This window comes from Salmo salar, chromosome 05, assembly GCF_965601325.2.
Source record: "Salmo salar chromosome 05, fSalSal1, whole genome shotgun sequence".
In the NCBI taxonomy this organism is placed as follows: Eukaryota; Metazoa; Chordata; class Actinopteri; order Salmoniformes; family Salmonidae; genus Salmo; species Salmo salar.
In genome coordinates this window covers 65657790-65685140 of record NC_138295.1, presented here as the reverse complement: position 1 = coordinate 65685140, position 27351 = coordinate 65657790, and the positions used below count along the sequence as shown (strand labels likewise).

The 27351-nt window shown below is 44.1% G+C and overlaps 1 protein-coding gene across 24 annotated transcripts in view; it reads right to left on the bottom strand.

Moving 5' to 3' along the window:
• The window catches only part of LOC106605530 (E3 ubiquitin-protein ligase UBR5), a 46592-nt gene that overhangs the window by 13631 nt on the left and 5610 nt on the right, over positions 1-27351 (bottom strand). For 9 of the 24 annotated variants that reach the window (XM_082975413.1, XM_082975423.1, XM_082975429.1 and 6 more), the window contains exons 5-41: positions 26702-26824; positions 25754-26048; positions 25325-25484; positions 24866-25015; positions 23900-24111; positions 23525-23641; positions 21336-21601; positions 20876-20993; positions 20509-20714; positions 20172-20281; positions 19673-19785; positions 19200-19361; positions 18868-18979; positions 18575-18729; positions 18253-18450; positions 17727-17937; positions 17306-17432; positions 16749-16996; positions 16440-16563; positions 16054-16151; positions 15662-15819; positions 15430-15521; positions 15136-15282; positions 14874-14992; positions 14609-14735; positions 14139-14277; positions 13648-13808; positions 13184-13423; positions 12856-12979; positions 12551-12662; positions 12293-12448; positions 10621-10653; positions 9507-9764; positions 9001-9272; positions 8329-8546; positions 7952-8185; positions 7643-7716 (exon numbers count right to left, since the gene is read on the bottom strand). In XM_082975413.1, the coding sequence (XP_082831539.1) occupies positions 7643-7716; positions 7952-8185; positions 8329-8546; positions 9001-9272; positions 9507-9764; positions 10621-10653; positions 12293-12448; positions 12551-12662; positions 12856-12979; positions 13184-13423; positions 13648-13808; positions 14139-14277; positions 14609-14735; positions 14874-14992; positions 15136-15282; positions 15430-15521; positions 15662-15819; positions 16054-16151; positions 16440-16563; positions 16749-16996; positions 17306-17432; positions 17727-17937; positions 18253-18450; positions 18575-18729; positions 18868-18979; positions 19200-19361; positions 19673-19785; positions 20172-20281; positions 20509-20714; positions 20876-20993; positions 21336-21601; positions 23525-23641; positions 23900-24111; positions 24866-25015; positions 25325-25484; positions 25754-26048; positions 26702-26824 (5969 nt within the window). The remainder of the gene's footprint in view (positions 1-7642; positions 7717-7951; positions 8186-8328; positions 8547-9000; positions 9273-9506; positions 9765-10620; positions 10654-12292; positions 12449-12550; positions 12663-12855; positions 12980-13183; positions 13424-13647; positions 13809-14138; positions 14278-14608; positions 14736-14873; positions 14993-15135; positions 15283-15429; positions 15522-15661; positions 15820-16053; positions 16152-16439; positions 16564-16748; positions 16997-17305; positions 17433-17726; positions 17938-18252; positions 18451-18574; positions 18730-18867; positions 18980-19199; positions 19362-19672; positions 19786-20171; positions 20282-20508; positions 20715-20875; positions 20994-21335; positions 21602-23524; positions 23642-23899; positions 24112-24865; positions 25016-25324; positions 25485-25753; positions 26049-26701; positions 26825-27351) is intronic. The other 15 variants (XM_082975427.1, XM_014201295.3, XM_082975428.1 and 12 more) reach the window with 13 other exon arrangements.

The following is a 27351-nucleotide window of genomic DNA, read 5'->3' as shown; positions in this document are numbered from 1 at the left end:
CACCATGCTTGACCGTTGGTAGGAGTTTCTTACTGTGGAATGCAGTGTTTGGTTTTCGCCAGACATAATGGGAAAAAAAGTTGGCTCAATTTTGCCAAAAAGCACCTGAAGAATGAATGTTCTATGGACAGATGAGTCAAAAGTATAACTTTTTGGATGACATGGGTCCCATTATGCCTGGCAAAAACCAAACATTGCATTCCACAGTAAGAACTTTAACCAATGGTCAAGCATGTTTATTTGTTATTTAACCCTTATTTTACCAGGTAAGTTGACTGAACACATTCTCATTTACAGCAACGACCTGGGGAATAGTTACAGGGGAGGGGGGTGAATGAGCCAATTGTAAGCTGGGGATGATTAGGTGACTGTGATGGTATTTGGTATTTTATTAGGATCCCCCATTAGCTGTTGCAAAAACAGCAGCTACTCTTCCTGTGGTCCACACAAAACATGAAACATAATACAGAATGACATAATACAGAAGAACATCATTAGACAAGAACAGCTCAGGGACAGAACTACATACATTTTTAAAAAGGCACACGTAGCCAACATATCAAACTAACTATCTAGGTCAAATAGGGGAGAGGCGTTTTTCTGCGAGGTGTTGCTTTATCTGCGTTTTAAAACCAGGTGTGCTGTTTATTTGAGCAATATGAGATGGAAAGAAGTTCCATGCAATAAGGGCTCTATATAATACTGTACGTTTTCTTGAATTTGGGCACTATGAAAAGACCCCTGGTGGCATGTCTGGTGGGGTATGTGTGTGCGCATCAGAGCTGTGTGTAAATTGACTACGCAAACAATTTGGGATTTTCAACATGGTTCTTATGAAAAGAAATGATGCAGTCAGCCTCTCCTCAACTCTTAGCCAAGAGAGACTGGCATGCATAGTATTTATATATCAGCCATCTGACTCCATTTAAGAGCAAAATGTGCCACTCTGTTCTGGAACAGCTGCAGCTTAACTAGGTCTTTCCTTGCATCACAGGACCACACGACTGGACAATAATCAAGATTAGACAAAACTAGAGCCTGCAGAACTTGATTTTTGGAGTGTGGTGTCAAAAATGCAGAGCATCTCTATTACGGCTAGACCTCCCCACATCTTTGCAACCATTGAATCGATACGTTTTGACCATGACAGTTTACAATCTCATGTAACGCCAAGTAATTTAGTCTCCTCAATTTGTTCAACAACCACACCATTCATTACCAGATTCAACTGAGGTATAGCACTTAAGGAATGATTTGTACCAAATACAATGCTCTTAGTTTTAGAGATGTTAAGGACCAGTTTATTACTGGCCACCCATTCCAAAACAGACTGCAACTCTTTGTTAAGGGTTTCAGTGACTTCATTAGCTGTGGTTGCTGATGTGTATATGGTTGAATCATCAGCATACATGGACACATATCTTTGTTTAATGCCAGTGGCAGGTAATTGATAAAAATAGAAAAGAGTAGAGGGCCTAGAGAGCTGCCCTGTGGTACACCACATGTTTGACAGACGCTTCCATTAAAGAACACCCTTTGAGTTCTATTAGATAGATTGCTCTGAATCCACAATATGACAGAGGTTGAAAAGCCATAGCACTTAAGTTTTTCAACAGGTTATGGTCAATAATATCAAAGGCTACACTGAAATCTAATAGTACAGCTCCCACAATCTTCTTATCAGTTTCTTTCAACCAAGCATCAGTGCAGTACACGTTGAGTGCCCTTCTCTATAAGCATGCTGAAAGTCTGTTAATTTGTTTACAGCGAAATAGCATTTTATTTGGTCAAACACAATTTTTTCCAAGTTTGCTAAGAGCTGGCAGCAAGCTTATAGGTCTGCTGTTAGAACCAGTAAAGGCCGCTTCACCACTCTTGGGTAGCGTAAGTACTTTGGCTTCCCTCCAGGCCTGAGGACAAAGATTATCCTCTAGGCTCAGATTTAAAATATGACTATAGCCACTCCTACCATCCTCAGTAGCTTTCCATCTAAGTTGTCAATGCCAGGAGGTTTGTCATTAAGGATCATTAAAAAAAAAAATCATTCCACCTCTCCCAAACTAACTTTACAAAATTCAAAACTGCACTGCTTTTCTTTCATCATTTGTTTTTTTTATGCATGAATATAATTGCTCACTGTTTGACGTGGGCACTTCCTGCCTAAGTTTGCCCATTTTGCCAAAAATGATTGGCAACATCAAATGGTTTTGTGATGAATAAGCCATCTGATTCGATGAAAGATGGAGTCGAATGTCTTTCTGACCATAATTAAAATTTAAAAGTACTCCAAAGTTTTCCCATCATTCTTTATATCATTGAGCTTGGCTTCATAATAAAGTTTATTTTTGTTGAGTTCAGTCACAATTTCTCAATTTGCAGTAAGTAAGCCAGTCAGATGTACAGTTAGACTTATTAGCCACTCCTTTTGCCCCATCTCTTTCAAACAGTTTTTCAATACCTCAATTCTTAGAGCCTTAACAGTTCTAACAGTCAGTTTCTTAACAGGTGCATGTTTATCAATAATTGGAAGCAGCAATATAATAAATTCATCAAGTGCAGCATCTGGAGGCGCCTCATTAATCACATCAGACCAACAAATATTTTTAACATCCTCCACATAAGAATCACAGGAAAATCTTTTGTATGATCTCTTACACACTATTTTAGGCCCAGCTGTTGGAGCTTTGGCTTTCCTGGATATAGCCACAATATTGTGATCACTGCATCCAATGGGTACAGATATAGCTTTAGAACAAAGTTCTACAGCATTAGTAAAAATGTGAATGATACATGTGGATGATTGTGTTCCTGTAGTGTTTGTAAACACCCTGGTAGGTTGATTAATAACCTGAACCAGATTACAGGCACTGGTTACAATAAGAAGCTTCCTCTTGAGCAGGCAGCTTGATGAAAACCAGTCAATATTCAGGCCCCCAAGAAAGTAGACCTCTGTTTACATCACATACACTATCAAGCATTTCACACATAATATTTAGATTAGAGGTATACCAATTAAAAATCGGCATGGCCAATTAATTAGGGCCGATTTCAAGTTTTCATTAAAAAAAAAAATCTAAAAAAAAAAATATATATAAAAGAAAAAAGAAAAAATGATTATTTTTTGTTTTTTCCGGTAAATCCGCATTTATGGACGCCGATTACATTGTAGTCCACGAGGAGACTGTGGCAGGCTGACCACCTGTTACGTGAGTGCAGCATGAAGCCAAGGTAAGTTGCTAGCTAGCATTAACCTTATCTTATAAAAACAAAACAATCAATCTTAACAAGCACTAGTTAACTACACATGGTTGACAATATTACTAGTTTAACTAGCTTGTCCTGCGTTGCAAATAATCGATCCGGTGCCAGTTAATTTATCATCGAATCACAGCCTACTTCGCCAAACAGGTGATGATTTAACAAGCGCATTTGTGAAAAAAAGAACTGTTGTTGCACCAATGTACCTAACCATAAACATCATTGACCATATTAATGACCTGAGGCTCGTTTTTCTGTGTGTTATTATAATTAAGTCTATGGTTTGATAGAGCAGTCTGAGCGGTGGTAGGCAGCAGCAGGCTCATAAGCATTCATTCAAACAGCACTTTCCTGTGTTTGCCAGCAGCTCTTCGCAATGCTTGAAGCACAGCGCAGTTCATGACTTCAAGCCTATCAACTCCCGAGGTTAGGCTGGCAATACTATAGTGCCTATAAGAACATCCAATAGTCAAAGGTATATGAAATACAAATGGTATAGAGAGAAATAGTCCTATAATAACAAGAACCTAAAACTTCTTAACTGGGAATATTGAAGACTCATGTTAAAAGGAACCACCAGCTTTCATATGTTCTCATGTTCTGAGCAAGGAACTTAAACATTAGCTTTTTTACATGGCACATATTGCACTTTTACTTTCTTCTCCAACACTGTTTTTGCATTATTTAAACCAAATTGAACATGTTTCATTTATTTGACACTAAATTGATTTTTATTTATGTATTATATTATATCATGTCTACATGAAAATGGCAAAAAAGCAACACATTTTAAGTTTTGGAATGGTCTAGTCCAGTGGTTCCCAAACTTTTTATAGTCCCGTACCCCTTCAAACATTCAACCTCCAGCTGCGTACCCCCTCTAGCACCAGGGTCAGGGCACTCAAATGTTTTTTTGCCATCATTGCCACACACACACACACTATACAATACATTGATTAAACATAAGAGTCAGTTTGTCACTTCCCACTAGCCGGGTTGCGACAGAGCTCTTATAGGACCAGGGCACAAATCATTTCTCTTTATTTAACCATCTTACGTATAAAACCTTATTCATTAAAAACTGTGACTAACTCACCACAGGTTAATGAGAAGTGTGTGCTTGAAAGGATGCACATAACTCTGACTCTCTCCAATACAATCCAACATTGCAGTCTTAAATCATCTTCCACACTGTGCCTGTATTTAGTTTAAGCTAGTGAGGGCCGAGAATCCACTCTCACAGAGGTACATGGTTGCAAAGGGCATCAGTGTCTTAACAGCGCGATTTGCCAAGGCAAGAAACTGAGCGCAGCCCTATTCAGTGACTTCTGATTAAATTACATTTTCACAGAATCGCTTGTTGCAATTTCGATGAGGTTCTCTTGTTCAGATATCGGTAAGTGGACTGGAGGCAGGGCATGAAAGGGATAACGAATCCAGTTGTTTGAGTCGTCCATTTCGGGAAAGTACTTGCGTAATTGGGCACCCAGCTCACTCAGGTGATTCACTATATCACATTTGACATTTTCCGTAAGCTTGAGTTCATTTGCACACAAAAAAACCTCATACAATGATGGAAAGACCTGTGTGTTGTCCTTGTTAATGCAGACAGAAGAGAGCTCGAACTTCTAAATCATAGCCTCAATTTTGTCCAGCACATTGAATATACGTAGTTGTGGCGAGTCCCTGTAATCCTAGATTCAGATCATTCAGGCAAGAAAAAAACATTACCCAGATATGACGAATTTCTAACACAACTGGCATCATGCAAGCGGTCAGACAAGTGAAAATTATGGTCAGTAAATAAAACTTTAAGCTCGTCTCTAAATTCCAAAAAAACGTGTCAATACTTTCCCCCTTGATAACCAGCGCACTTCTGTATGTTGTAAAAGCGTTACATGGTCACTGCCCATATCATTTCATAATGCAGAAAATACACGAGTTCAGGGGCCTTGCTTTAACAAAGTTAACCATTTTCACTGTAGTGTCCAAAACATATTTCAAGCATTCAGGCATTCCCTTGGTAGCAAGAGCCTCTTGGTGGATGCTGCAGTGTACCCAAGTGGCGTCTGGAGCAACTGCTTCGCCCGCACATTACCACTCCACTATGTCTCCCTGTCATGGATTTTGCGTCATCTGTACAGATACCAACACATCTTGACCACCAAAGTCCATTTGATGTCAAAAAGTTGTCCAGTACCTTAAAAATATCCTCTCATGTTGTCCTGGTTTCCAGTAGTTTGCAGAAGAGGATGTCTTCCTTAACTGACCCCCCATAAACGTAACGGACATATACCAGGAGCTGAGCCAGGCCCGCCACGCCTGTTGACTCATCCAGCTGTAACGCATATAATTCACTGGCTTGTATACGAAGGAGTAATTGTTTCAAAACATCTCCTGCCATGTCACTGATGCGTCGTGAAAAAGTGTTTGATGAAGATATTGTCTGTATAGTTTTTTTTAGGCCTTTTCCCCCAGCATTGTCCCAGCCAGCAGCAGGAATAATTAAGTCCTCCACAATAGTATGGGGTTTGCAGTAGCTCACCATATAAGACGCTTCTAGCACCTTCTTATTAATGGTATATGTTGATTTTATACATGTCTTACTACTCGAAAGTCGTCTTTATTCTCGCTCAAAAAAAAATTGGCTTAGTTTTCAAATTGCCATGTTTCATTTCTAAATGTCTGCGCAAGAGAAGGTTTCCTGCGAGAGAGTAATGGTTAATGTGATTGGATGTTAATTATTTGACTAGCGGAACACAAGATCGCCTAGCGGAACACAAGTACGCCATACGGGTAGGCAATGAAGACTACCCCATGGCAAGGCACTACAAGTCCTTACACCATGGCAACCCTGCCTCCCTACAAGCTATGGGTACTGATCATGTTCTGGCCTCTATTAGAAAAGGGGACCGTCTTAAACAGTTAAACCAAAGGGAAAGTTATTGGATTTACAAACTACAGGCCACTAAATACCCGGGTTTAAATGAAGATATGGATTTCTCACCCTACCTGTAGGGTTGTGATGGGTCCATTTGCTGTCATCTAGTGGACATTTTGCTCAATTGCCCTCAGCTATGTTTAGACTCTTGTTGTTCATGTTTTGCTGTGTTCTAGTGTACTATGGAATATATTGCTTTCTTATTCTTGACACTTCTCCCAGCCATATTTAAGGTTAGAACTACCTTTCTAAGTGTTCTGATACTTCTAGCTTGGAGTTACATTTTTATGATAACATAGCTACAGTATTTCACTTTAAAGTGAGTATAGTATTGCTTACTAGGCATGTCCAATCAATTTTAACCACTCCCTCTTCAAATTAGGGTTAATTGGAAAAGCTGTTAAAAAGAGAACATTGTATTATTTCTTTGTACTCCCTGACGAAGGCCAAGCAGCCGAAACGCGTCGGATTTTTTAAAACATTGTTTCTATTGAACATGCCATACTAATAAAGATAATTTAATCAATTATATGAAGAGTGCCTTGGTCCTCCTTTCCTTTTAATATAAAATATACTGTTTGAAAATGTGAAGAATTTATATATTTTTTGGTGTGAAATCACTTTTATTTGGCGTACCCCTGATGGCATTGCACATACTCCAGTTTGGGAATACATGGTATAGTCAATGTCCAGACCTAATCCCAATTGAGTTGTTGCGGCAGGACTTGAAACGAGCAGTGCATGCTTTAAAACCCACAAATGTAACTGAGTTAATAAAGCAGTTCTGCATGGAAGAGTGTGACAAAATTCCTCCACAGCGACGTGAGAGACTGATCAACAACTACAGGAAGTGTTTGTTTGGAGTCATTTCAGTGAATGGTGGCACAACTAGTTATTGAGTGTAAGGGGGCACTTACTTTTTCACACAAGGGCATTGGGTTTTCCATAACTTTTTGTTTATAAAATAAGTATGTAATTGTGTTATTTGTTTACTCAGGTACCCTTTATCTAATATTAGATTTTGGTTGAAGATCTGACAACATTCAGTATCAAAAATATGCAAAAGCAGAGAAAATTAGAAAAGGGGCAAATACTTTTTCACAACACTAACAGTGACTAAAGGTGGCTGATTGAGCTAACAGTTTAAGTGTCGTTTGTCAGATTTAAGTGACTCAAAATGGGCAAAACTGTTTGTCTAATCTTAACTATACCGTTGAGAGCTGCCCTCTACTTTTTGCCTCGTTTCTACCCAACTGTCTTTCTTCTGGCTTGTCTCCCTTCCAATACCAGAAAACAACCCAACAGTGCTCCATATAGCAATGGACTAGTAACTCACTCTTAAAACGGCTTTCAATCAAACTGAGATGAAAAATAATAGGTTAAGACACCTGTATGATAACACTTCAAATAGAACATACAAATATCAAAGCATATCATTCATACTTTGATTGGTGTCCTCGTCATTCTCATGTTCAGAATCTTCATTGTCCAGTCCCAGTTCCAGAATCTCTCGGCTCCTGTGGGGTAAACGAATAGAGTTAAATCACACGCGGGTCATTGACATACGGGTCATTTTCTAATGTGAGTCAGTGGCTCCTTCTCAATTAGGCTTTCCTTGATTCCTCATGTCCTTCTCAAAAAGCATTGCAGAAGAAGCCAAGGTCAGAGGTGAGGAACCATGGAGGAATGGAGAAAAGACAGTAGAGAAAGAGTCAGTGTAAACATGTCCATCTATTCCAGGGGAGTCAGTACCTCTTGCGGTCCATCTGTGTTGTGTCCAGAGTTGTCTGCTGGTTCATGGCTTTGATCCAGTAGATGAGGGCCTGGAAGACGTAGGCCACGTGTTTGAGAGAACACACATCCAGCACAGGCAGAACGTCAGAGTGCTCGTCATTATGGGAACGCATCAGAGACAGGGCGTAGTTCAGGAAGTCTCCCCGCGCTGACATCATCCCCTGACGCACTGTCAGCAGAGTGGCCGCACGTCTGGGAGGAAGAAACACACGTCAGCACAGATAGTGACTTGAAATATAATCCATAAACAATTGCAAACTAGTGGGGGCCTATGAAACACTGCTGATTGCCAATTAAGCATTCGATTCTCTTATTTTGGGTTATACTTATTTTACCCAGACCTGCGTCCTTCCAAGGTGCGGAGGCTGGCTTCCTCGCGGGCAGTCATGCGCTCCCTGCGGGCAGAGTGCTGCGAGGCGTGGAGGGGGTGGGATGGGTGTCCGGGGTCGCCTGCTGAGGACAGGGCCGAGCCGTAACGCAGCTGAGCCTCTGTAGAGTCCATGATGGACACCATCCAGTTCCACGTAGGGATCAGCTTCTCCTCAACAAAGTTCTGGTGGTTTAACCCACAGAGAAGGTTGTTTCAGTCACGTCAATAACACTTGTGTAGTGTTAAAGTCAAAATGTGCATCTCATCAAAACAGTTTGATTCAATTTATTCAGGAAGGTGTCTGTATTGCTTCTTATCCCATAGGTACAACAGAATAATTACCCTATAAAATACTTCCAGAAACACTTTGACACTAACATGTGACCATTGGAAGGTAACATAAATAAAGGTTTTTAAAAAATTGCATTAACTAGGCAAGTCAGTTAAGAACAAATTCTTATTTTCAATGACGGCCTAGGAACAGTGGGTTAACTGCCTTGTTCAGGGGCAGAACAACAGATTTTTACCTTGTCAGCTCGGGGATTCGATCTTGCAACCTTTCGGTTACTAGTCCAACGCTCTAACCACTAGGCTACCTGCCGCCCCGCAATGTGATCTGTGTGTGGGTCTGTGTCACCTGCAGGTTGACAGCGTCCTGGTAGGTGAGTTTGACTGCAGCAGGGTACTGGGAGTAGACCAGGTGGTTGTACTTGGGGATGAGGCTCATCAGGTCAGAGATCTGTCTGATGACGATGCTGTAGGCCCGGGCTAAACTGGAGGCTGACGTCAGGTAGCTGGATGAGTTGGAGGCCTCCAGAGCTGCAGCCGCAGCGGCCGCGCTGGTGCTGATGGCGCTGCTGCGCCGCAGGTTGGACGGGTCGATGTAGATCAGACCTGTGGAGCTCGCTGCTGGGCAGAGACATGAGCGTCAGCACAGACAGACCTCACCAACATAGTACCCAGCAGAACATGACACCAAAAAACATCCCACTGACTCAGTCCAATATGCTCTTGCGATAGAATGACAAAGGATATTTTAAATCATTGCAAGACTGTCCTAAATGCAGTCCATCTTGGATGTGTCAATATGAGAGTGCTGGTGCGTACGGCCTAGATTGTGCATGTAGTAGTATTAGTACTGACCAGCAGGGGTGGAGGAGCTGGAGGGGGCGCTGCCCGTGGCTCTCTGGCTGGGGGTGTTGCGTACGGCCCACTGCATGGAGCGTGGCGCCTGGGCAGCACTGTTGACGTGCGAGGCGGTGGTAGTCCTCTCCAAGGGCTCGTCCAATAGGAAGGTCTCCTGGTCCACGTCGTCGCTCTGGCTGCTGCTGCTGTCCGAGTCGCTCGAGTCGTTGGACTGGGAGTCGTCCTCTGAAAAGAAGGCAGGGACACTGCTGGCACCTTGGAGGAGAGGGATGGGAAGAGGAAGGGGGACAGGAGGAGAGGAGGGATGGGGAAATAGAGGAAGAGGAGATAGAGGATGGGGAAACAGAGGAGAGATGAGTTTGAGCAGCTGCTCACCTTGCCAGGTAGCAGGAGTGCAGGTTAGTGTTCCACACCACCACAAGACCAGATATCACCACTGATAGCTAGCTACCATGCTACATTAAGAGGCTCAACTCAGCTCAAACAACGCTGCTTCTTGTTCAAATTAGGCTAAAGTACCAGTTACACCAGGGCGCAGTTTTTTCGAAAGTTCTGATTTCGCCTATAGGATAGGAATAACAGCATAGAAATAGAATGAAGAGAACAGACTAATCATTGACTTTAATGGGGACTCTTGTTTTATTCATTCTGTTTCCAGCTATGCATTTAATCCAATCTGATGAGCTAAATCCAGATCGATCACAGGCATAGGTTCCATCATAGGTTTTTATTTCTATTGTTTGTCTTATTTTTGAGTGATCTTAGTGTCTGAGGGGAAAAGACACCATAATTATAAATATTTCCTGCCATTTCAAAAGCAATTGCAACCACAAACAAAGAATGAAAGGCAAAATGGAGATGGACACCAGGGAGGAACCCCACACCAGTTAGCAAGACTAAAGATAGTGATTAGTTTGTTATTCAAGGGGAAACGCCAACAAGACAGTTAGACTTGGGAGTAAGACATTATTAGTTGATGAGAACCATGGTGATGTGTAAGGATGGAGGAGGGCAATGCTGTGAGAACTCCTTAGGATAAGCTATGTGTGCACCTCAAAAATGTCACTCTATCCCTGACATATTATGCATTGTAGTAAAAAACAGCCCATACCAACACTTTGAAAAGCCAGGGACATTCTACTTCCTGCAAATGAAATACATTGAGTATTGAGTAATGATACTCATGGAGTAATAAGCCCTAGTAGTAGACTAGTTTGTCTGCAGTCTTAAGCCATGTTGTCAACAGTGGTAAGAACAATGTATCAAAAGGGCCTCTTCCCTTTTACTGGCTGGTGTGACGACCAGTCAAGACTGGTGATAATGTGACAGAAAAATACATTTGTTAGCCTGAACAGCAACTGAATATTAAAGAGGGTGGTGAGGCAGAAAGCGATTTCCATTTAGCAGTCTCTAGAACCCAGGTAGGATCGTTAACCTGTCTGGGCTAGGGGGCAGTATTTTCACGGCCGGATAAAAAAACGTACCAGATTTAAAAACTGGTTACTACTCTTGCCCAGAAACGAGAATATGCATATAATTAGTAGATTTGGATAGAAAACACTTTAAAGTTTCTAAAACTGTTTGAATGGTGTCTGAGTATAACAGAACTCATATGGCAGGCCAAAACCTGAGAAGATTCCATACAGGAAGTGCCCTGTCTGACAATTTGTTGTCCTTCTGTTGCATCTCTATCGAAAATACAGCATCTGTGCTGTAACGTGACACTTTCTAAGGCTTCCATTGGCTCTCTAAAGCCGCCAGAAAGTGGAATGGGATGTCTGCTGTCTCTGGGCAAAGTATAGGACAAGAGTTTGTAAGTGGTCAGCCTGGGGAGAGTGAGACTGAGATGCGCGGTCACGAGACTTATCAATTTTTTTTCTTTCAATCTTTGAATGAATACAACGTTGCCCGGTTGGAATATTATCGCTAAGTCCTGGGAGTGCATTCTGACGAAGAACAGCAAAGGTAATCCAATTTTTCTAATAGTAATTCTGAGTTTAATGAGCCCCAAACTTGGTGGATGTCAAATTAGCTAGCCTGTGATGGCCGAGCTATGTACTCAGAATATTGCAAAATGTGCTTTCGCCGAAAAGCTATTTTAAAATCTGACATAGCGTTTGCATAAAGGAGTTCTGTATCTATAATTCTTAAAATAATGATGTTTTTTTGTGAACGTTTATCATGAGTAATTTAGTAAATTCACCGGAAGTGTTCGGTGGGTATGCTAGTTCTGAACATCACATGCTAATGTAAAAAGCTGTTTTTTGATAAAAATATGAACTTGATTGAACAAAACATGCATGTATTGTATAACATAATGTCCTAGGAGTGTCATCTGATGAAGATCAAAGGTTAGTGCTGCATTTAGCTGTGGTTTTGGTTTTTGTGACATATATGCTTGCTTTGAAAATGGCTGTGTGATTATTTTTGGCAGGGTACTCTCCTGACATAATCTAATGTTTTGCTTTCGCTGTAAAGCCTTTTTGAAATCGGACAGTGTGGTTAGATTAATGAGAGTCTTGTCTTTAAAATGGTGTAAAATAGTCATATGTTTGAGAAATTGAAGTTATAGCATTTTTGAGGTATTTGTATTTCGCACCACGTGATTCGACTGGCTGTTGACTAGGGTGCCTAGCCCAGAGAGGTTAAATGAGGTCATTTAGACGGGTGGCTGGCCAGTGGCCACATTACAGAAGAAAATTACCCAGGAATTTCAATTCAACTAAAATGACGAGGACTTAATCTAAAATGTGAAAACAAAAGAATGGTGTGAATTATAATACCTGCTTCGGAGCCGGCAGTTGCTGCGGTGACAACACTCCTCCGACCGCTGGCATTGTCCTGGTTGCTATGGTTACTCTCGCTGTCACTCTCCGTCTCCGCGGCAGCCAGCAGATCCAACTCCATGTCGCTTCCTAGAGAGGAAAGGACATCACCCTCTTCAACCGCCATCATCATCATCGTTAATCATTTGTAGAAAGATTGTAAAATTCTACCACATTAGTGGTAGAAAAAAGATGGAGTCCAGCCTAAGTTCTCACCATCCTCATCATGTTCATCATGCTGTCCCTCTGCCTCAGCGTTCTCCTCTCCCTGTTCCTCCTGGTCTTCATGGTGATCCTCCTCCCCGGCAACGCCCTCGACAACCTCTACCTGCCACAGACAGAGGTAGACAGCTGGGAATCAGTACAGAGAAAGCACATGACAATCAAGTGTTGGGCTCAATTCCATTTCAATTCAGTCTATTTCAGAAGTAAACTGAAATTCCAATTAAACTGACAGCAACCCTGATTTCACGCCGCCCCCCCCCCAAGTGATATGTTCCTTTTCTAGTGAGACTCTTCACCTCTTCAACGTCAGCAGACACAATGTCATCCTGCTCCTCGTCTCTCCCTCTGACCGGCTGGGACTGGCTGCTGCGGCGAGGCTGGGGGTTCCTGATGATGTAGGACGATGCAGTCTGACTAGAACTGACACATACAGGCAAACAAAACCATTTGAGTTAACAATGCCAATGTTTAAATCCAAGCCACTTTAAACCAATTTATACATGGCAGAAGTGTTTCCCAAGATATATTTTCCCCAGAGGAAGGTCACAAAGACCTCCAAATCAACAGAGCTGGGGAACACGGTCTGCATGTCGGTCTGTGCGAACACAGAGTAAAACCACTCACTTGCTGGACTGGTCTGGGGAGGGTCTCGGTGGCAAGGGTTCCACAGAGAAGAGTTCCTCGCTGCCCTGCACGGCGTCGATGCTGGTGCTGGCCAGGGTGAAGGGGGCGGTGGGCCGGGCGATGCCCATCCTCACAGGCACGATGAGAGACTCCGCCACGTTGCACAGCTCCTCCACCGCATAGGGCAGCAGGGCCTGGAACACACGCCTGCACTTCCCAATGGGCTGGGGGATGAAGTTACTGGAAGAAACAACGAGAAAGGAGATTAGATGTAAACAACTGGAAGTATCAAATCAGTCCTTGCTGCTATGTTTATATTCACCTAGGAGTGGGGAGCAGTACAAGACAAATACAATCTGTTTAAATCTACAAAAGAACTAGTCCAGTCCTTTAAAACCAGCTAGACTAAAGGACTAGCCTGTACAACAGGAAAATGGAGATCAATCTGGATTTGGCAGTCATACTTTTTCTTTTTGGACGAGGCCATCTCGACGCTGAGGATGACAAACACCCTGGCCACGGAGCGCAGGAACCTCCTGGTGACGACGATGGCCTCCTCTCTCCGGCCAGGAGTGTACTTGTTCTGCAGCTCCTTCACCAAGGTCCCCAGCAGGGTGTCAATAAACTACAGGAGACAACAGAGAAGATCCAGAGACAGTTACCTAACGCACACGGACCACCTTCAAGGTTTACTCCACATAGTTAGAACACCTAGAGGGGTAATGTTGCACTTGCCACATAGATAGGAGGTGGTGTACCCTCTGGGCAAGTTTCTCTGGCCCAAATTCAATTCTCAAAAAAAATAGGTGGAGTCCAGGACTAGGCTTAATCTGTGTGAGAATCCGACCCAGAGAGAGGACTTGCAACAGAAGATGGGTGGTGCGTCCTGGAGGTGTTACAACTGTGGTTGACTGACTCCAGAAGCTCTGAGTAATTTAAGGGGGGTTAGACTGACCCGACTTACTGTAATGTCAGGGGCACACTTGACAATGAGGCAGTGTGTGAAGCAGTCCAGGCGGATGGTGCCACTCTGCTGGTTCAGGTACACCTGCTCCTCTGGAAGGAGATGGGCGATACGGCTGCTGGCACTCAGCCTAGAACGCACAACACAACCAGGAAGCCAGAGTTATAAATGTGACACTGCTAAGAGGACTCGTACCTGGTAAAACAGCTGCTCATCCGATATGGTACATTTCCTGAAGAATATGTGCGTGCTTGCTTCAGCTGTCTAAAATAGTTAAGGTAATGGAAGTATAGATTGGACAAAGAAAGGTTGGAGGGATGGACAGACAGTGGTTGGAGGGATGGACAGAAAGAGGTTGGAGGGATGGCGGGATAAAAAGGAAGAGGTTGGGGGGGATGGACAGAGAGAGGTTTGAGAGGTGACACTGAGCTGGTGAAGGCAGGCAGGGCTAGAGAACTCACGGGTCTTTATTCTCCTGGGATCCGAACATTATCATGGACTTGAGAGCATTCCAGTCCTGCAGCACCCTCTCCAGGGCCAGCTGGGCGAAGCGTGGAGGTTCCAGGTCATGGTCCGGCATGTCAGAGTCTGACACACAGGGAGGACAACAAACTATTAGAATAGAGAATTGATGCGAATGAAAATAAACATTGAGCCATCATGCTAGACTTTCAGTGTTGCTTGAAGTGAAACCAGGCCTGGCAACATTAGTAAACCTCCACCCACCTTCTGCATTGGCAGCCTTGCGGTTCCTGTCCTCTCTGATGCGAGGGGGCCGGTACTGGCAGTGCTCCACACTCTGCCTAGCAACAGTCTGCACCAGGAACAGAAGGATATGCTCCCCCCTGTTGGCCAGCCAGAGAGGAAAGGAAAAACACGTTACTAAAGCCCCAGATTGAATGAAGAGATCCAACATTGGATTTAAAAACAATATGTGTTAACAACGAACACAAAACACAGCCTACAGTCAGTCGTTGTGTGTGTTTACCGGCTGTTTGGACTGGTGACCAGGTTAGTGGTGGTGAGCAGTCTGTACAGCAGGTCCAGGCGAGCAGCTTTCTGTCCAGCAATCAGCGTCTTACACTTACACTTCTCCCAGCAGTCACAGTAAGCAGTGGGAGAGGTCCTCTTGAGTCTGGGGAGAAAGACATTAACATTTACATTAAAGGCCTGGTGCAAATCATCTGTATCAGATTCAGTGATGCATTACATTACAACAGTATAAAACCAGGACGTAAGTAATAAAATCCACTAACACCAGGATGGCGAGTGAAGTACATACTTGCAGTCGTGTCCTTTGTGACACACCCTGGCGCACTCAGTGCAGCAGCAGAGAGACTCCAACAGGCCGCAGGTCCGGCACTCAAAGATATCCTAGATGGGACAGAGAGAGTAAATGGTCAGCAAAGATTCCCATCTGTGAAAAGGCAAACCAGTGTGAACGGCTGACTCATTTGTTGTGCGTGTTGCATTGTCCTCCCAAGTGACCCACTTGGTGTGTGTGTGTCCCTCACCTGGTTGATGTGTTCAGCTCCTGTCCAGGTGAAGCTGCAGGTGTCGTTGCAGCAGAGGACGTAGAGAGGAGAGTCGTCAGGGTTGGTCCCCGAGGGACAAATCATCTCCATGAACGCAGAGTCTGCATCCACCTTCTCAGTCATGCCGGGTTCTCCCACTACACAACAGGTTTTGCAACGGAATATTAAAATCTGGATTTTGGTAGTATCTCCCCATTTTTTGTATTTATTCTGCTCTCCTTAAACACAGCACATATATAAATCCCTTCGTGTATAAATGAATGACTTCAGATGTCTTTACATCAGCTTGTCAGCGTTTATATCCATTAGTAGCACTGCCAAAGTCTCCTCTTTCTCAACCAAAGACATGAACGGTGTAGTGAGTGACGTACCCTTGGCCATTTTCTGCGCAGCCTCCAGAACAGTAATGGCAGCTGGGTAAGCTCTCCCGCTGACTGCCAGCATGAATGGGGTCATTCCACGGGCATCCCTGTCAAACACACAGAGTTTAGAACAGCAACAGAAAGGGGGGAGGGGGTCAAACAAGAGAAAGCATCTTTTGAGCTTGAGAGCAATAGTTTAGTTCAGTATTTTAATGAAACAAGGCATTACTGTGTTATAAAATTAAAAAGGCTTGCCCAGACCCACTGGCCTTGTCTCTCAATCTCATCAAAATCTCCCCTTCAAATCACACCTGCCTCTATCATAGACAAAAGAAGAACGGAACTCTCCTTCCATTTTTTAAAGAAAGAAGAAAAAAACAACAATGAGTCTTTACTTGGCGGAGAGCAGCTCGCGGAGGTGTGGCCGGAGAACCATGCTGTCACACATCAGTTTGAGGATGAGGTGGGCGTTGGCCTTGCGGTCTTTAGACTCCACCACCGAAGGCTCGGAGGAGGGGCCTGGGGCAGGAGGAGAAACAGGGATGGAGCAGGTCATTAGAGACATTGGGGAGAGTGCGGGAGGTGTTCTAAACAGAGAATTGGGTGACATTTAGTACCACACAGACTAGGTACTTGACCTGGTATAGTAGCTAGCTAGGTGTGGTTGTATGTTGAGGAATGCGTTATCTAGATAGGCATCTGACCTGGTATAGTGGAGGTGCTGGGGCCCTGGCTGGTCCCTGTAGAAGCTGTGGTGAGAGATCCCACTGCAGGGGCCAGGATGAAGTCTATGTCACCATCTGGGTCCATGGGAGGGGGGTCAGGCACCCAGCTGGGAGGAGCGATGGGTGGGGACACAGGGTCCTGGTGATCACTGGAGGAGGGGCCAGACTCGTGACGGCCAAGCCCCGCAGCTCTCAGAGAGCGCCTCATCATCTCCCTCAGACGCAGCCTGCACCAGACAGAACACACTTAACAGGTTACATGAGTGGTGGAAAGACACAATGGGACTGACATGTAGACATAAATGGGCACCAAGATAGTGTTCTTGGTCTCAAGTGTCTTAAATGGCATCCTGACAGGAATTCTGATTTTCTAATTGGATAAAAGCCAATAGGCTCAGTAAAATTATTTCACTTATTGTGCATTACGGAACAATCAGTTAATCCAGTTCTTTAGTGTTTTTCATCATGAATATGTACCCTGAAAGAAAATAGTTAACTTAAAAAACAGTACACTTAGATTTGTATAAGTTAGTTACCCTCTGCTGCTGGAAGAGCCGGTCCTGTTTCCAGAGCTGTTGCTAGACACCACAGAGATAGCGTTGGCTATGGCCTCCACTGCTGACAGTCTCTCTGCAAATGTATTCCTCTCAGACCGTTCAGCTTCTGGAAAGCACCAGCCCAACAGTTACCACACATATACAGACACAGGGAGGCAGAGAATGGTGATATAATGGAAGTCAAACAGGAGACGGGAAAGATAAGAGGATGGCTCAAAACTGACACTGCGTCTTTGGAGACTTCAGGAGTCTCGACGCTGGTGTAACCTCACAGAACGTTCAGATTGGAATATATTGTGTAGAACAGATATGATTGTGTTTCAGGTAGAACTCCATTTGTTTGACTTAGCAAGGTTTCATCTCGCTGTATACACCACCCAGCACTCTAGCCGTGGTTTACCTTCCTCCTCCTTGGTCTCCTTGTTGCTGACGGGGAAGCAGACGGAGACGCAGGCGTGGAGGATGTTGCGGTTGCCGTCGCAGCGGTGGCCCAGGAAGGAGTGGAGGACGTGGGGACTCTGCTCCAGGAGTACAGCCTGCTCCAGGTTCACCAGGTACTGACGACAGGCCTCAAAGTCACAACGCAGCACGTGCTGCATCAACGTCTGCTTCTGGAAACACAAGTTGAAGAATGTTATTTAATGCGCATCATCACAGCGTATCAATACACTTTACAGCGAGAATAAAAACATGCAAAATACAAAAAGCATTTAGTCATCAAAAGAATACAATAAGGGACGGTTCCTTGGGTTAAAAACAGTATTTTACTTGGTTAAAAAGCACTTTCAATGTAAATCCTATATTGAGCATGTTTTTGTCTAGAAGTAAGGTCAATCTAGGAAAACCTGCAAAAGTTATGAGCCTCCCAGTAACAAATTGACCATCAACTAAATAATTCCCATTGAACTATAAATAATTTTGCTAACTTCCACAGCCAATATGATAATAGCAGCTTTCTTCTTGATGGTTGAGTTGGTGGGGAGGTTGGCCAGGGAGTGCACCCCCATGCCCAGGCTCGCGATGGGCGGCAGGTCCAACCACTCAGGGTCTCGGATCCCGCCCATACAGTCTTTGGCCATTGGGTAAATTGTGCCGTTTCCATCCCGAAGGATGACTGGAGAGTCCTGGAAATAAAATCAAAATGTGCTTAGAAAATGGGGAAATTGTTGGATATGCAATTGCCCACACAACCTTCTCGCAATACATGACTATATTAGAAAATGTTGTATTGAGTAGTGTAGTGCTGACCTGTCCTGCGGTGAAGATTGCTACGTTGCGTTCACTCTGCCCCAGGAAGGCCAGGTTACTGGTGGGGAAGTTATTCTCCTGCTCTGCTTTGCCTGTGGCCAGGTCAAAGATACAGTACCTCACCCAGTTACCAGTCTTCAGCACTGCGTGGACTCCTGAAGGGGCAGAAAACACAGCAAGTCAGAAATACACATAGAATTCATTAATTTCCACACTTAAAACACAAATACATTATCGGCATTCGGCACCAACATGAATTACTACATTGTATTGTTATGCAGATGTATTCTTACCTTTGGAGTCAACATTCACAGCCAGAATCTCAGCCTTCTCTGGGATGCAGAGTTTTTTAGGTGTACGCTGGAAGCAATCTGGAACTTTAGGAGTTCCACCAGTTTTCACCACCTGTTGATTAAACGAGAGGGGCACCAGTTTTTAGACAAACATTTATTCAACAGATCTAATACAACAATGACAGATACTTTTATTGTAAAATTGTGCTTAGATTCATTAAATAATTGCACTAACATTAAACCATCACTGAAATAACACATTTGTATGGGAGTAATAACTACACTATAATGTTATAAGTATGTGAGTGTAAGTGAGCGTCCAGTAGTCGTACCTGTAACTCATCTATTCTGAGCAGCCTACAGTCCTGCAGCAGTGAGGAGGGGTCAGAGTCAGTGATGGGAGCTGGAGCACTAGGTAGACTCGGCTGTGTGCTCACACTGCTTGATGTCCCTGGAAACTTCACAGCTACATACGCACCGTCCACTTTCAGCACCTGAAGTTAAAAGATGGAGCTGTTGCAAATAGGGCCGTCGTGAAGACACCAAAATAACACAACGGACAAACAATCCACAGGATACAAAACATGATACTACCGCTTTGAGTTCTGCTCTTAGGCATTTCATTAAATGTAAATGAAAACAGAAATATAAAATTACTCTGAAAAATATAGACTATAAGGTTCAAGAAATAACTATCAAATATGTGATAAAACTAAATATTTTTGTGTTAATAAAAACAAAGGTGTCTATCCCCCAGCCTGCCAGAGTGTGTTAGGGTCTGATCCCTTCCTGTAGCCACACCCACCTTTCCCACAGGGACGTTTTTAACATCCTCCACAAACACCACTTCCCGAAGAGGCCACTGCTCCTCGTTCACCTTCTCCTCCTCTTTGGGAGCCGGGGTTGAGCGTCTTCGTTCTGTAAGGGCAGACGACACGTTAGGATATTTATACAACAGCAGACCAGACCTGGGTTAACAAACATGTAAAATACTTGAGGTGTGCTTGATTTAGCTTGTCCGCTGTGCAAGATGGGCAGGGTTTGCACTTTTAGCACTCATCTATTGGGGTTCCATTGTACCAGGCAAGCTAAAAAAGTATTTAACCCATGTCTTGTAAGCCGATATGGCAGATTCCATTATCAGATACAACAACTTGAGACAAAACAAACAAGAGACACATATATATATAAATACAAATAAAAAGAGACCTGCAATTGCCACACCATCCATTTCAAAGGCAAATGAGTCATGACAATATTAGAGCAAGACAGAGGTTAGTATAGTAGCTAGTAATGTGACGTACTGTAGGGCAGCGAGGCACTGCTAGCGATGGAGGAGGTGTCACTGCAGGTGGAGGCCGGGGAAGGAGGGGGCCCCATCTCAGTCTTTACCAACTCCGGCTTGCTCTCCGTTCTAAGGAGAGAATGGGTAGGACTGAGTTCATGAGTGTTGGAGATGAGGGCCATTGATTTACATTTGTAGTGGCTTAAAAAAGGGAACAGCTGGACCCAATTCACTCCATACCCCTTCCCGTTGGGCCTAACTCTGATATTTGCAAATCTGCAAACATAGAAGGGTTAGGGCAAAAGGAAAGGGAGCGAATTGAGACCAGCTGCTCTCTGAAATGGAAGCTAACTCACTTGATCTCCTGTGTCTTGGTGGTCTTGTCCATGTTCTTGAGGCTCTCTGGTGATCGCAGCTGGAACCTGCAGCTGTCGTTCATGTTCCAGACAGACTCAAGGAGCAGTCCCACCTTGGGGATCCCAGCGTTGACAGAAAAGGCAACGGCACCGGCGTGGTAGAGGGGGTTATTCCTCAGGCACACCTGGAGAGAGGACACAAACACCTGTTCACATTCGTTCAAAAGCAGTGTACGAGTGTACGCAACAGACATCCAACCGGATTCACAGGTGCAGAGAACAAAAACATTTCAGGATGAAGAAAATAACATTTATACACAGGGTTCTAATGCTCCAATAGTCTTGGATTTATGTTATGTTTTGTCACCTGCGTTCCCACGGTGATGTTGGGTACTGAGGAGATGCCGGCACTGGACTTTGGCTTCTTGTTCTTGGCTCTAGCCTTTTCAAGCATCTTTTTCCGTTGACTAAAAGGCACAACACCCCTGAGGAAACAACATATCAAAACATAAACCACTAACATCCAGCTTAACCTTCTTGTACGCATAGATCTCCCAAGGACCGAGTTCTACATTTGCACTGGACATTTGAGTAGAGCGAGGGCCTCTGGGCAGCCACTGCCTGAGTTCAACTAGTAATTGTTTTCTTTCAAATACTTTAGCTACACTTGATTGAGTTTGCTTGGCACAATCCCAGTGCAAATCCAGCCAATCTGATACTTCAGGAAAGCTCAATCAAAATGCACAAACTATTTCAAGAAAAACAAACACCATTTGCACCCAGGTGTGCCACTGTCCGAGAGGAGAGGATTAACTGCTGTAACTCACCACCAGTACAGGCTGCTCTCCAGCTGGGCGCAGGTGTAGAGGGCACAGCAGTGCAGAGACACGATGCGCTCCCCCTGCAGCTCAGGGTAGACCTGGGCACTGTGTTCCAGCTTGGACGCCACACTGCTCAGGGTGTCATCCATCCAGGTCGCCACCTTATTGGTCTCCGTGGCCACGGTGGCTCTGATGCTGTTAGCAGACAGCAGGGTGATCTTCTCATTGGTCAGGCCCAGGAAGGACACCCGGGGGTGGCGGATAGAAGGGTTCTGATTGGAAGAGGAATTGATTTAAAATATATATAAAAAAATATTTTAAAAAAACACACACATACAGTTGAAGTCAGAAGTTTACATACACCTTAGCCAAATACATTTAAACTCAGTTTCACAATTCCTGACATTTAATCTGAGTAAAAATACCCTGTCTTAGGTCAGTTAGGATCACCACTTTATTTTAAGAAAGTGAAATGTCAGAATAATAGTAGAGAGAATGATTTATTTCAGACTTTATTTCTTTCATCACATTCTCAGTGGGTCAGAAGTTTACATACACTCAATTAGTATTTGGTAGCATTGCCTTTAAATTGGTTAACTTGGGTCAAATGTTCCAGGTAGCCTTCCACAAGCTTCCCACAATAAGTTGGGTGAATTTTGGCCCATTCCTCCTGACAGAGCTGGTGTAACGGAGTCAGGTTTGTAGGCCTCCTTGCTCACACACGCTTTCTCAGGTCTGCCCACACATTTTCTATAGGATTGAGGTCAGGGCTTTGTGATGGCCACTCCAATACCTTGACTTTGTTGTCCTTAAGCCATTTTGCCACAACTTTGGAAGTATGCTTGTGGTCATTGTCCATTTGAAAGACCCATCTGCGACCAAGCTTTAACTTCCTGACTGATGTCTTGAGCTGTTGCTTCAATATATCCACATCATTTTCACTCCTCATGAAGCCATCTATTTTGTGAAGTGCACCAGTCCCTCCTGCAGCAAAGCACCCCCACAACATAATGCTGCCACCCCCGTGCTTCACAGTTGGGATGGTGTTCTTCAGCTTGCAAGCTTCCTCCTTTTTCCTCTAAACATAACGATGGTCATTATGACCAAACAGTTCTATTTTTGTTTCATTAGACCAAAGGACATTTCTCCCAAAAGTACGATATTTTTCCCCATGTGCAGTTGCAAACCGTAGTCTTGCATTTTTATGGTGGTTTTTGAGCAGTGGCTTCTTCCATGCTGAGCGGCCTTTCAGGTTATGTCGATATAGGACTCGTTTTACTGTGGATATAGATACTTTTGTACCTCTTTCCTCCAGCATCTTCACAAGGTCCTTTGCTGTTGTTCTGGGATTGATTTGCACTTTTTGCACCAAAGTACGTTCATCTCTAGGAGACAGAACGCGTCTCCTTCCTGAGCGGTATGACGGCTGCATGGTCCCATGGTGTTTATACTTGCGTATTATTGTTTGTACAGATGAACGTTGTACCTTCAGGCGTTTGGAAATTGCTCCCAAGGATGAACCAGACTTGTGGAGGTCTACAATTTTTCTACAAGAGGTCTTGGCTGATTTCTTTTGATTTCCCCATGATGTCAAGCAAAGAGGCACTGAGTTTGAAGGTAGGCCTTGAAATACATCCACATGTACACCTCCAATTGACTCGAATGATGACAATTAACCTATCAGAAGCTTCTAAATCAATGACATCATTTTCTGGAATTTTCCAAGCTGTTTAAAGGCACAGTCAACTTAGTGTATGTAAACTTCTGACCCACTGGAATTGTGATGGTGTCTGTCTGTAAACAATTGTTGGAAAACTTACTTGTGTCATACACAAAGTAGATGTCCTAACCGACTTGCCAAAACTATAGTTTGTTAACAAGAAATTTGTGGAGTGGTTGAAAAACAAGTTAATGACTCCAACCTAAGTGTATGTAAACTTCTGACTTCAACTGTAATTAATATATATATATATATATATATATATATATATGAGGTGGGTTTGCAAATAAAACGTGTTTTTAAATGAAAACACTTATTTGCAAAGTAGCCATCAGGAGGAGAGCTAGTGTTCTTAGTGTACAGCACTGGTCTCTGATAAATCATTTAAATTTTATTTGATGACGGCTGCTGCTGAATCCTTCACATTTTTCATGCAATCAGTCCTGTTGGCTTGTTGTACAGTACTGCTGTTTACCTGTGTGTTTCTGTATGGTTCTGGTTCACTCCACTTCCACTGGTAGAGTTCCCCCTTAGAGCTCACTGCCACCAGCTCAGAGAACAAGGACCCGATGCTCACAAACTTCACACCATCCTGGACCAAAACACAGAAACATTTGCTAACCTGATCTGTGCATATAACCCAAAACAATATTGAGCATGTAGACCTAGCGAAAACTATTAAAACATATTGATATAAATGAACCAAGTGGGAAATCCATTAACGTGATAAATGAATGCCGTCATGTTCCCTGAACAAGCTTTATTGACATCACATCTGAATGAATGAACACCATAAAGAGTGGACCTTCCCATTAATCAAATTATTCCATAGATGTCCCCATCCTCCCACCTTGTCAGGCCACCATTGCAGCTCCTCGCCCAGAGAGACAGGGCTCTGGACGGGGATGTTCTTCTTGTCCAGGCTGGGCTCCCCCTCGCGGCTGGTGGAGCCCCTCTCCGTGTCAAATGAGGCCCCATCCAGCCACCTCCGCTCCCGCAACCTCAACACAGACTCGCGCTCACGCAACAGCTCTGAGTCACGCTCTAAGGGAAGAAGGAGAACTGGTATGGCAATGGGGTCACACCAGTGGGGTAAAAGTAAGCCACTCTCTGGGGAAGACCCGTCAACAAATTAAAGAGATTTGTTTTTAGAATTATGCAAATAAGAGGGTTTTGGCAGTAAAAAGGTGAAAGTTAGTTAATAGTGGTGTCTGTCTGCACGCTCACATGTTGAAATGTGAGGTAGGAGGACAGGTCAGGATAGATTAAAGACAGACATGCATTACGAGGGAGAGGGTTTATCCTACAGCATAAGGCTGCAGTGGAGTGGTGCCTGTAATGACAGGGTCTAGCGGGCCTTTCTCAGAGGGCTCACTGAAGAACAGGTATTATGGCCATGCAGCACACTGACCACACACCTTCACACCCCCACACACCTTCACACTCCCTCACACCACCACACACATTCACACCACCACACACATTCACACCACCACACACCTTCACACCACCACACACCTTCACACCACCACACACCTTCACACCTTCACACCACCACACACGGGCTTTGCCGACAGGTTGAAAAGGAAAGACTAGCATTGACTTTAACAATATACCTCAACTATCAGAGAACTAAAAGCATATACTATGTATGGTGAAAAGTAATCTTACATCCATTTAAGTAACAGATAAGGTAACTTGTTACTACAACTACTATTATTTAGGAAGAGAAATATGATTTCAATCTCAACCTCCTGACTACAGAAGAGGATGATGGTCCCTAGGCAGCAGCTCTGAGTGCCGTGTGGTCAGTTACCTCGCGAGGAGCCCAGGCGGGACAGGGAGGAGCGTCTGAAGGAAGGGTAGCCAAAGTAGCTGATGTCCTCAGAGAACATGGCGTCAGCATCGATGATGACACTGGGGTGGGCTGAGTGGATGTCAGCGTCCAGCAGGGACATCAGGTCCTCTGTAAGGTCAACACAAAAGAGAGGGATGTTTATGACATGACTATTACTGTCCCATCAGGCAAGGGTCAAACCCATAGGTTAATAGAGACTTTTGCATTTAGAATTTGGGACAACTCCATTGGTTCCACAAATGTGGCAAATACCAACTATCTACATAAAGCTTTCACATAACCCCAGTGTCAGACCAAACTGTTGAAGAGCCCTCTGCTCCTTCATACAAAGCTGCCATTTTGAGTCTTTCTTGCAATAGAGATTATCTTAATGAGACAAAGCTGAAGAATACACATCAAGTTGAAATAAAGTGGTACCTCCAGGGAGGTAGGACTCGCTGGCTGTGTCATCGCCATCGTCACCGTCCTCATCGTCTCTGCTCAGTAGGTTGTTGACGGCCAGGTTGACATCCAGGTTGGTCCTCTGGAGCTCCCGGATGATCACACTCCTAGACTTCCCCTGGAGGACCACCTGAGCCTGGGGAAGAGGGGAGGCAACATGAAGATCACCACCCAGAAATCAACCATGTTGTGACGATGGTGACTGAGCACCAGAGAGAAGTGAAGGCCATGTGTTGAGGACCTTGTTATAATTAATGAGGGGCTCTGGTCAAGCAATAAACCGATCAAATCTGATTTGTTAAGTGTTTCTTTAAAATGGTATATTCAGTGATAAGAAACCCTCATATGGTGGGGTCACTTCCAGAATTTATATCAATGTAGTTGAGGACAGGCAGGGGATCTAACCTGGGAGATGAGTTCCTCTGGGATGACTGAGGCAGGGATGACAGGCTGGGGCTGGCTGCCCAGGAGACCAGAGCCCCGGTCCCTCCCTGTGCGGATCACCCTGGTCTGACGTCTCGAGTCCCGGGCAGCTGTAGACGACCTCCCAGAGGAGCCTCCACCACCACCTCCTCCACTGACAGCTCCTCCTACACCTCCTCCCCCTGCACCTCCTACACTGCTGCTGCCACCGCCACCACCACCACCTCCTCCTCCTCCTCCACCTGATCCACCGTTCACCCCGGAGCTCCAGCGACTCCTGTTATAACACAAGGCGAAGGTCAGGCACAGCAGTCAGCCACACAGCAGAAAGTCTCAACTCAACACACGGCTGCCTGCCTGCACACTGGATTAGCAATTATCCGTGGGACAGCTGGCTTTCACAGAGAGAGCAGAGGTCCTAGGGTATTTATGCATACCGCAATTTGGAAGCAATAGTTTGGTAGCAAATGTCGTTTGTCATTTTTGAGAGATGAATTTGACCACATTAAATCTCATAATTAAGGGGCCAGTAAGGTAAGAAGAAAAAATAAGGTGGAAAAAACAATGGAGGATGGTAGATTGCTTTCACCTAGTGTCATTCAAAAATCAGCCCACAGCACATTTCTATCAAAACTCAATAGGCATTTTATGTTTATGCCTTTAACCTCAGAGCTGCTGCTGCTGCCTTGGTTTGAAGGTCCCAATTTCCAGGACAACTCTGTGGTACAAGGACGATTTTGACTGGGCCATCTCATTTTACATGGACAATACCTGAATCCTGGATAATAATAATAATGCCTTCAGCAGTCCTCCTGCAGCCGTCTTTGTCTAGGCCTAAGTGGCACTAATGCACATGAAGCCGTATAACGACTTTACCTGAGTGTGTCTAGGGGAGGTTTTTCCCTGAGGGCCCTTACTGCCAGAACTTACCCAAGGGTGTTGCCTGCCAGTCTGCCCAGTGTGTCAGAGCCAGACAGGAACCAGGGAGGATCACTAGTCCTGCCTGGCCTGGAGCTCCTTCCTGTCCCTGAACCACTGCCACTCAACTTTGAACTGGAAACAAAAGACGGGAAATCAGATCAGTTACTACAAACCTAGTAGACCCACATGGGACCAAAGATTAAGAAGACAACCTGGGAGTGGAAATCCCAGGTTGGGGCCCATGTCTAGGGCTTTTACATTTTTATGTTTAAGGTTAAAAACAACAGGGGAAATGGAGGCTAGCATGGCAACACCCTCGGGAATCAGAATTGGCTGCAACTCGTTCCGCCTTCAAGACTTATTCCTTTTTAAAGGTTCTTGTTTTTTTTTTAGGGCTGCGATTGCTAACTCCTACAATAAGATAATGATATGATCGGAGTGTATTGTGTTAAATGTGATGTCTATTGTACATAGATGTATGAATTTGCTGCAGTCTACGTTTAATTAAGTCAATTGCATTACATACTTGCCACCAAATCATGAGCAATGCCTGAGACTGACCATAATAGCATTGTCCGGTCTGAGATTCAAACCCATGACTCTTTTGTACACAGTGTGTCAATATATTGGGAATTGCTTCCCAATGAAAGAATGCAGAT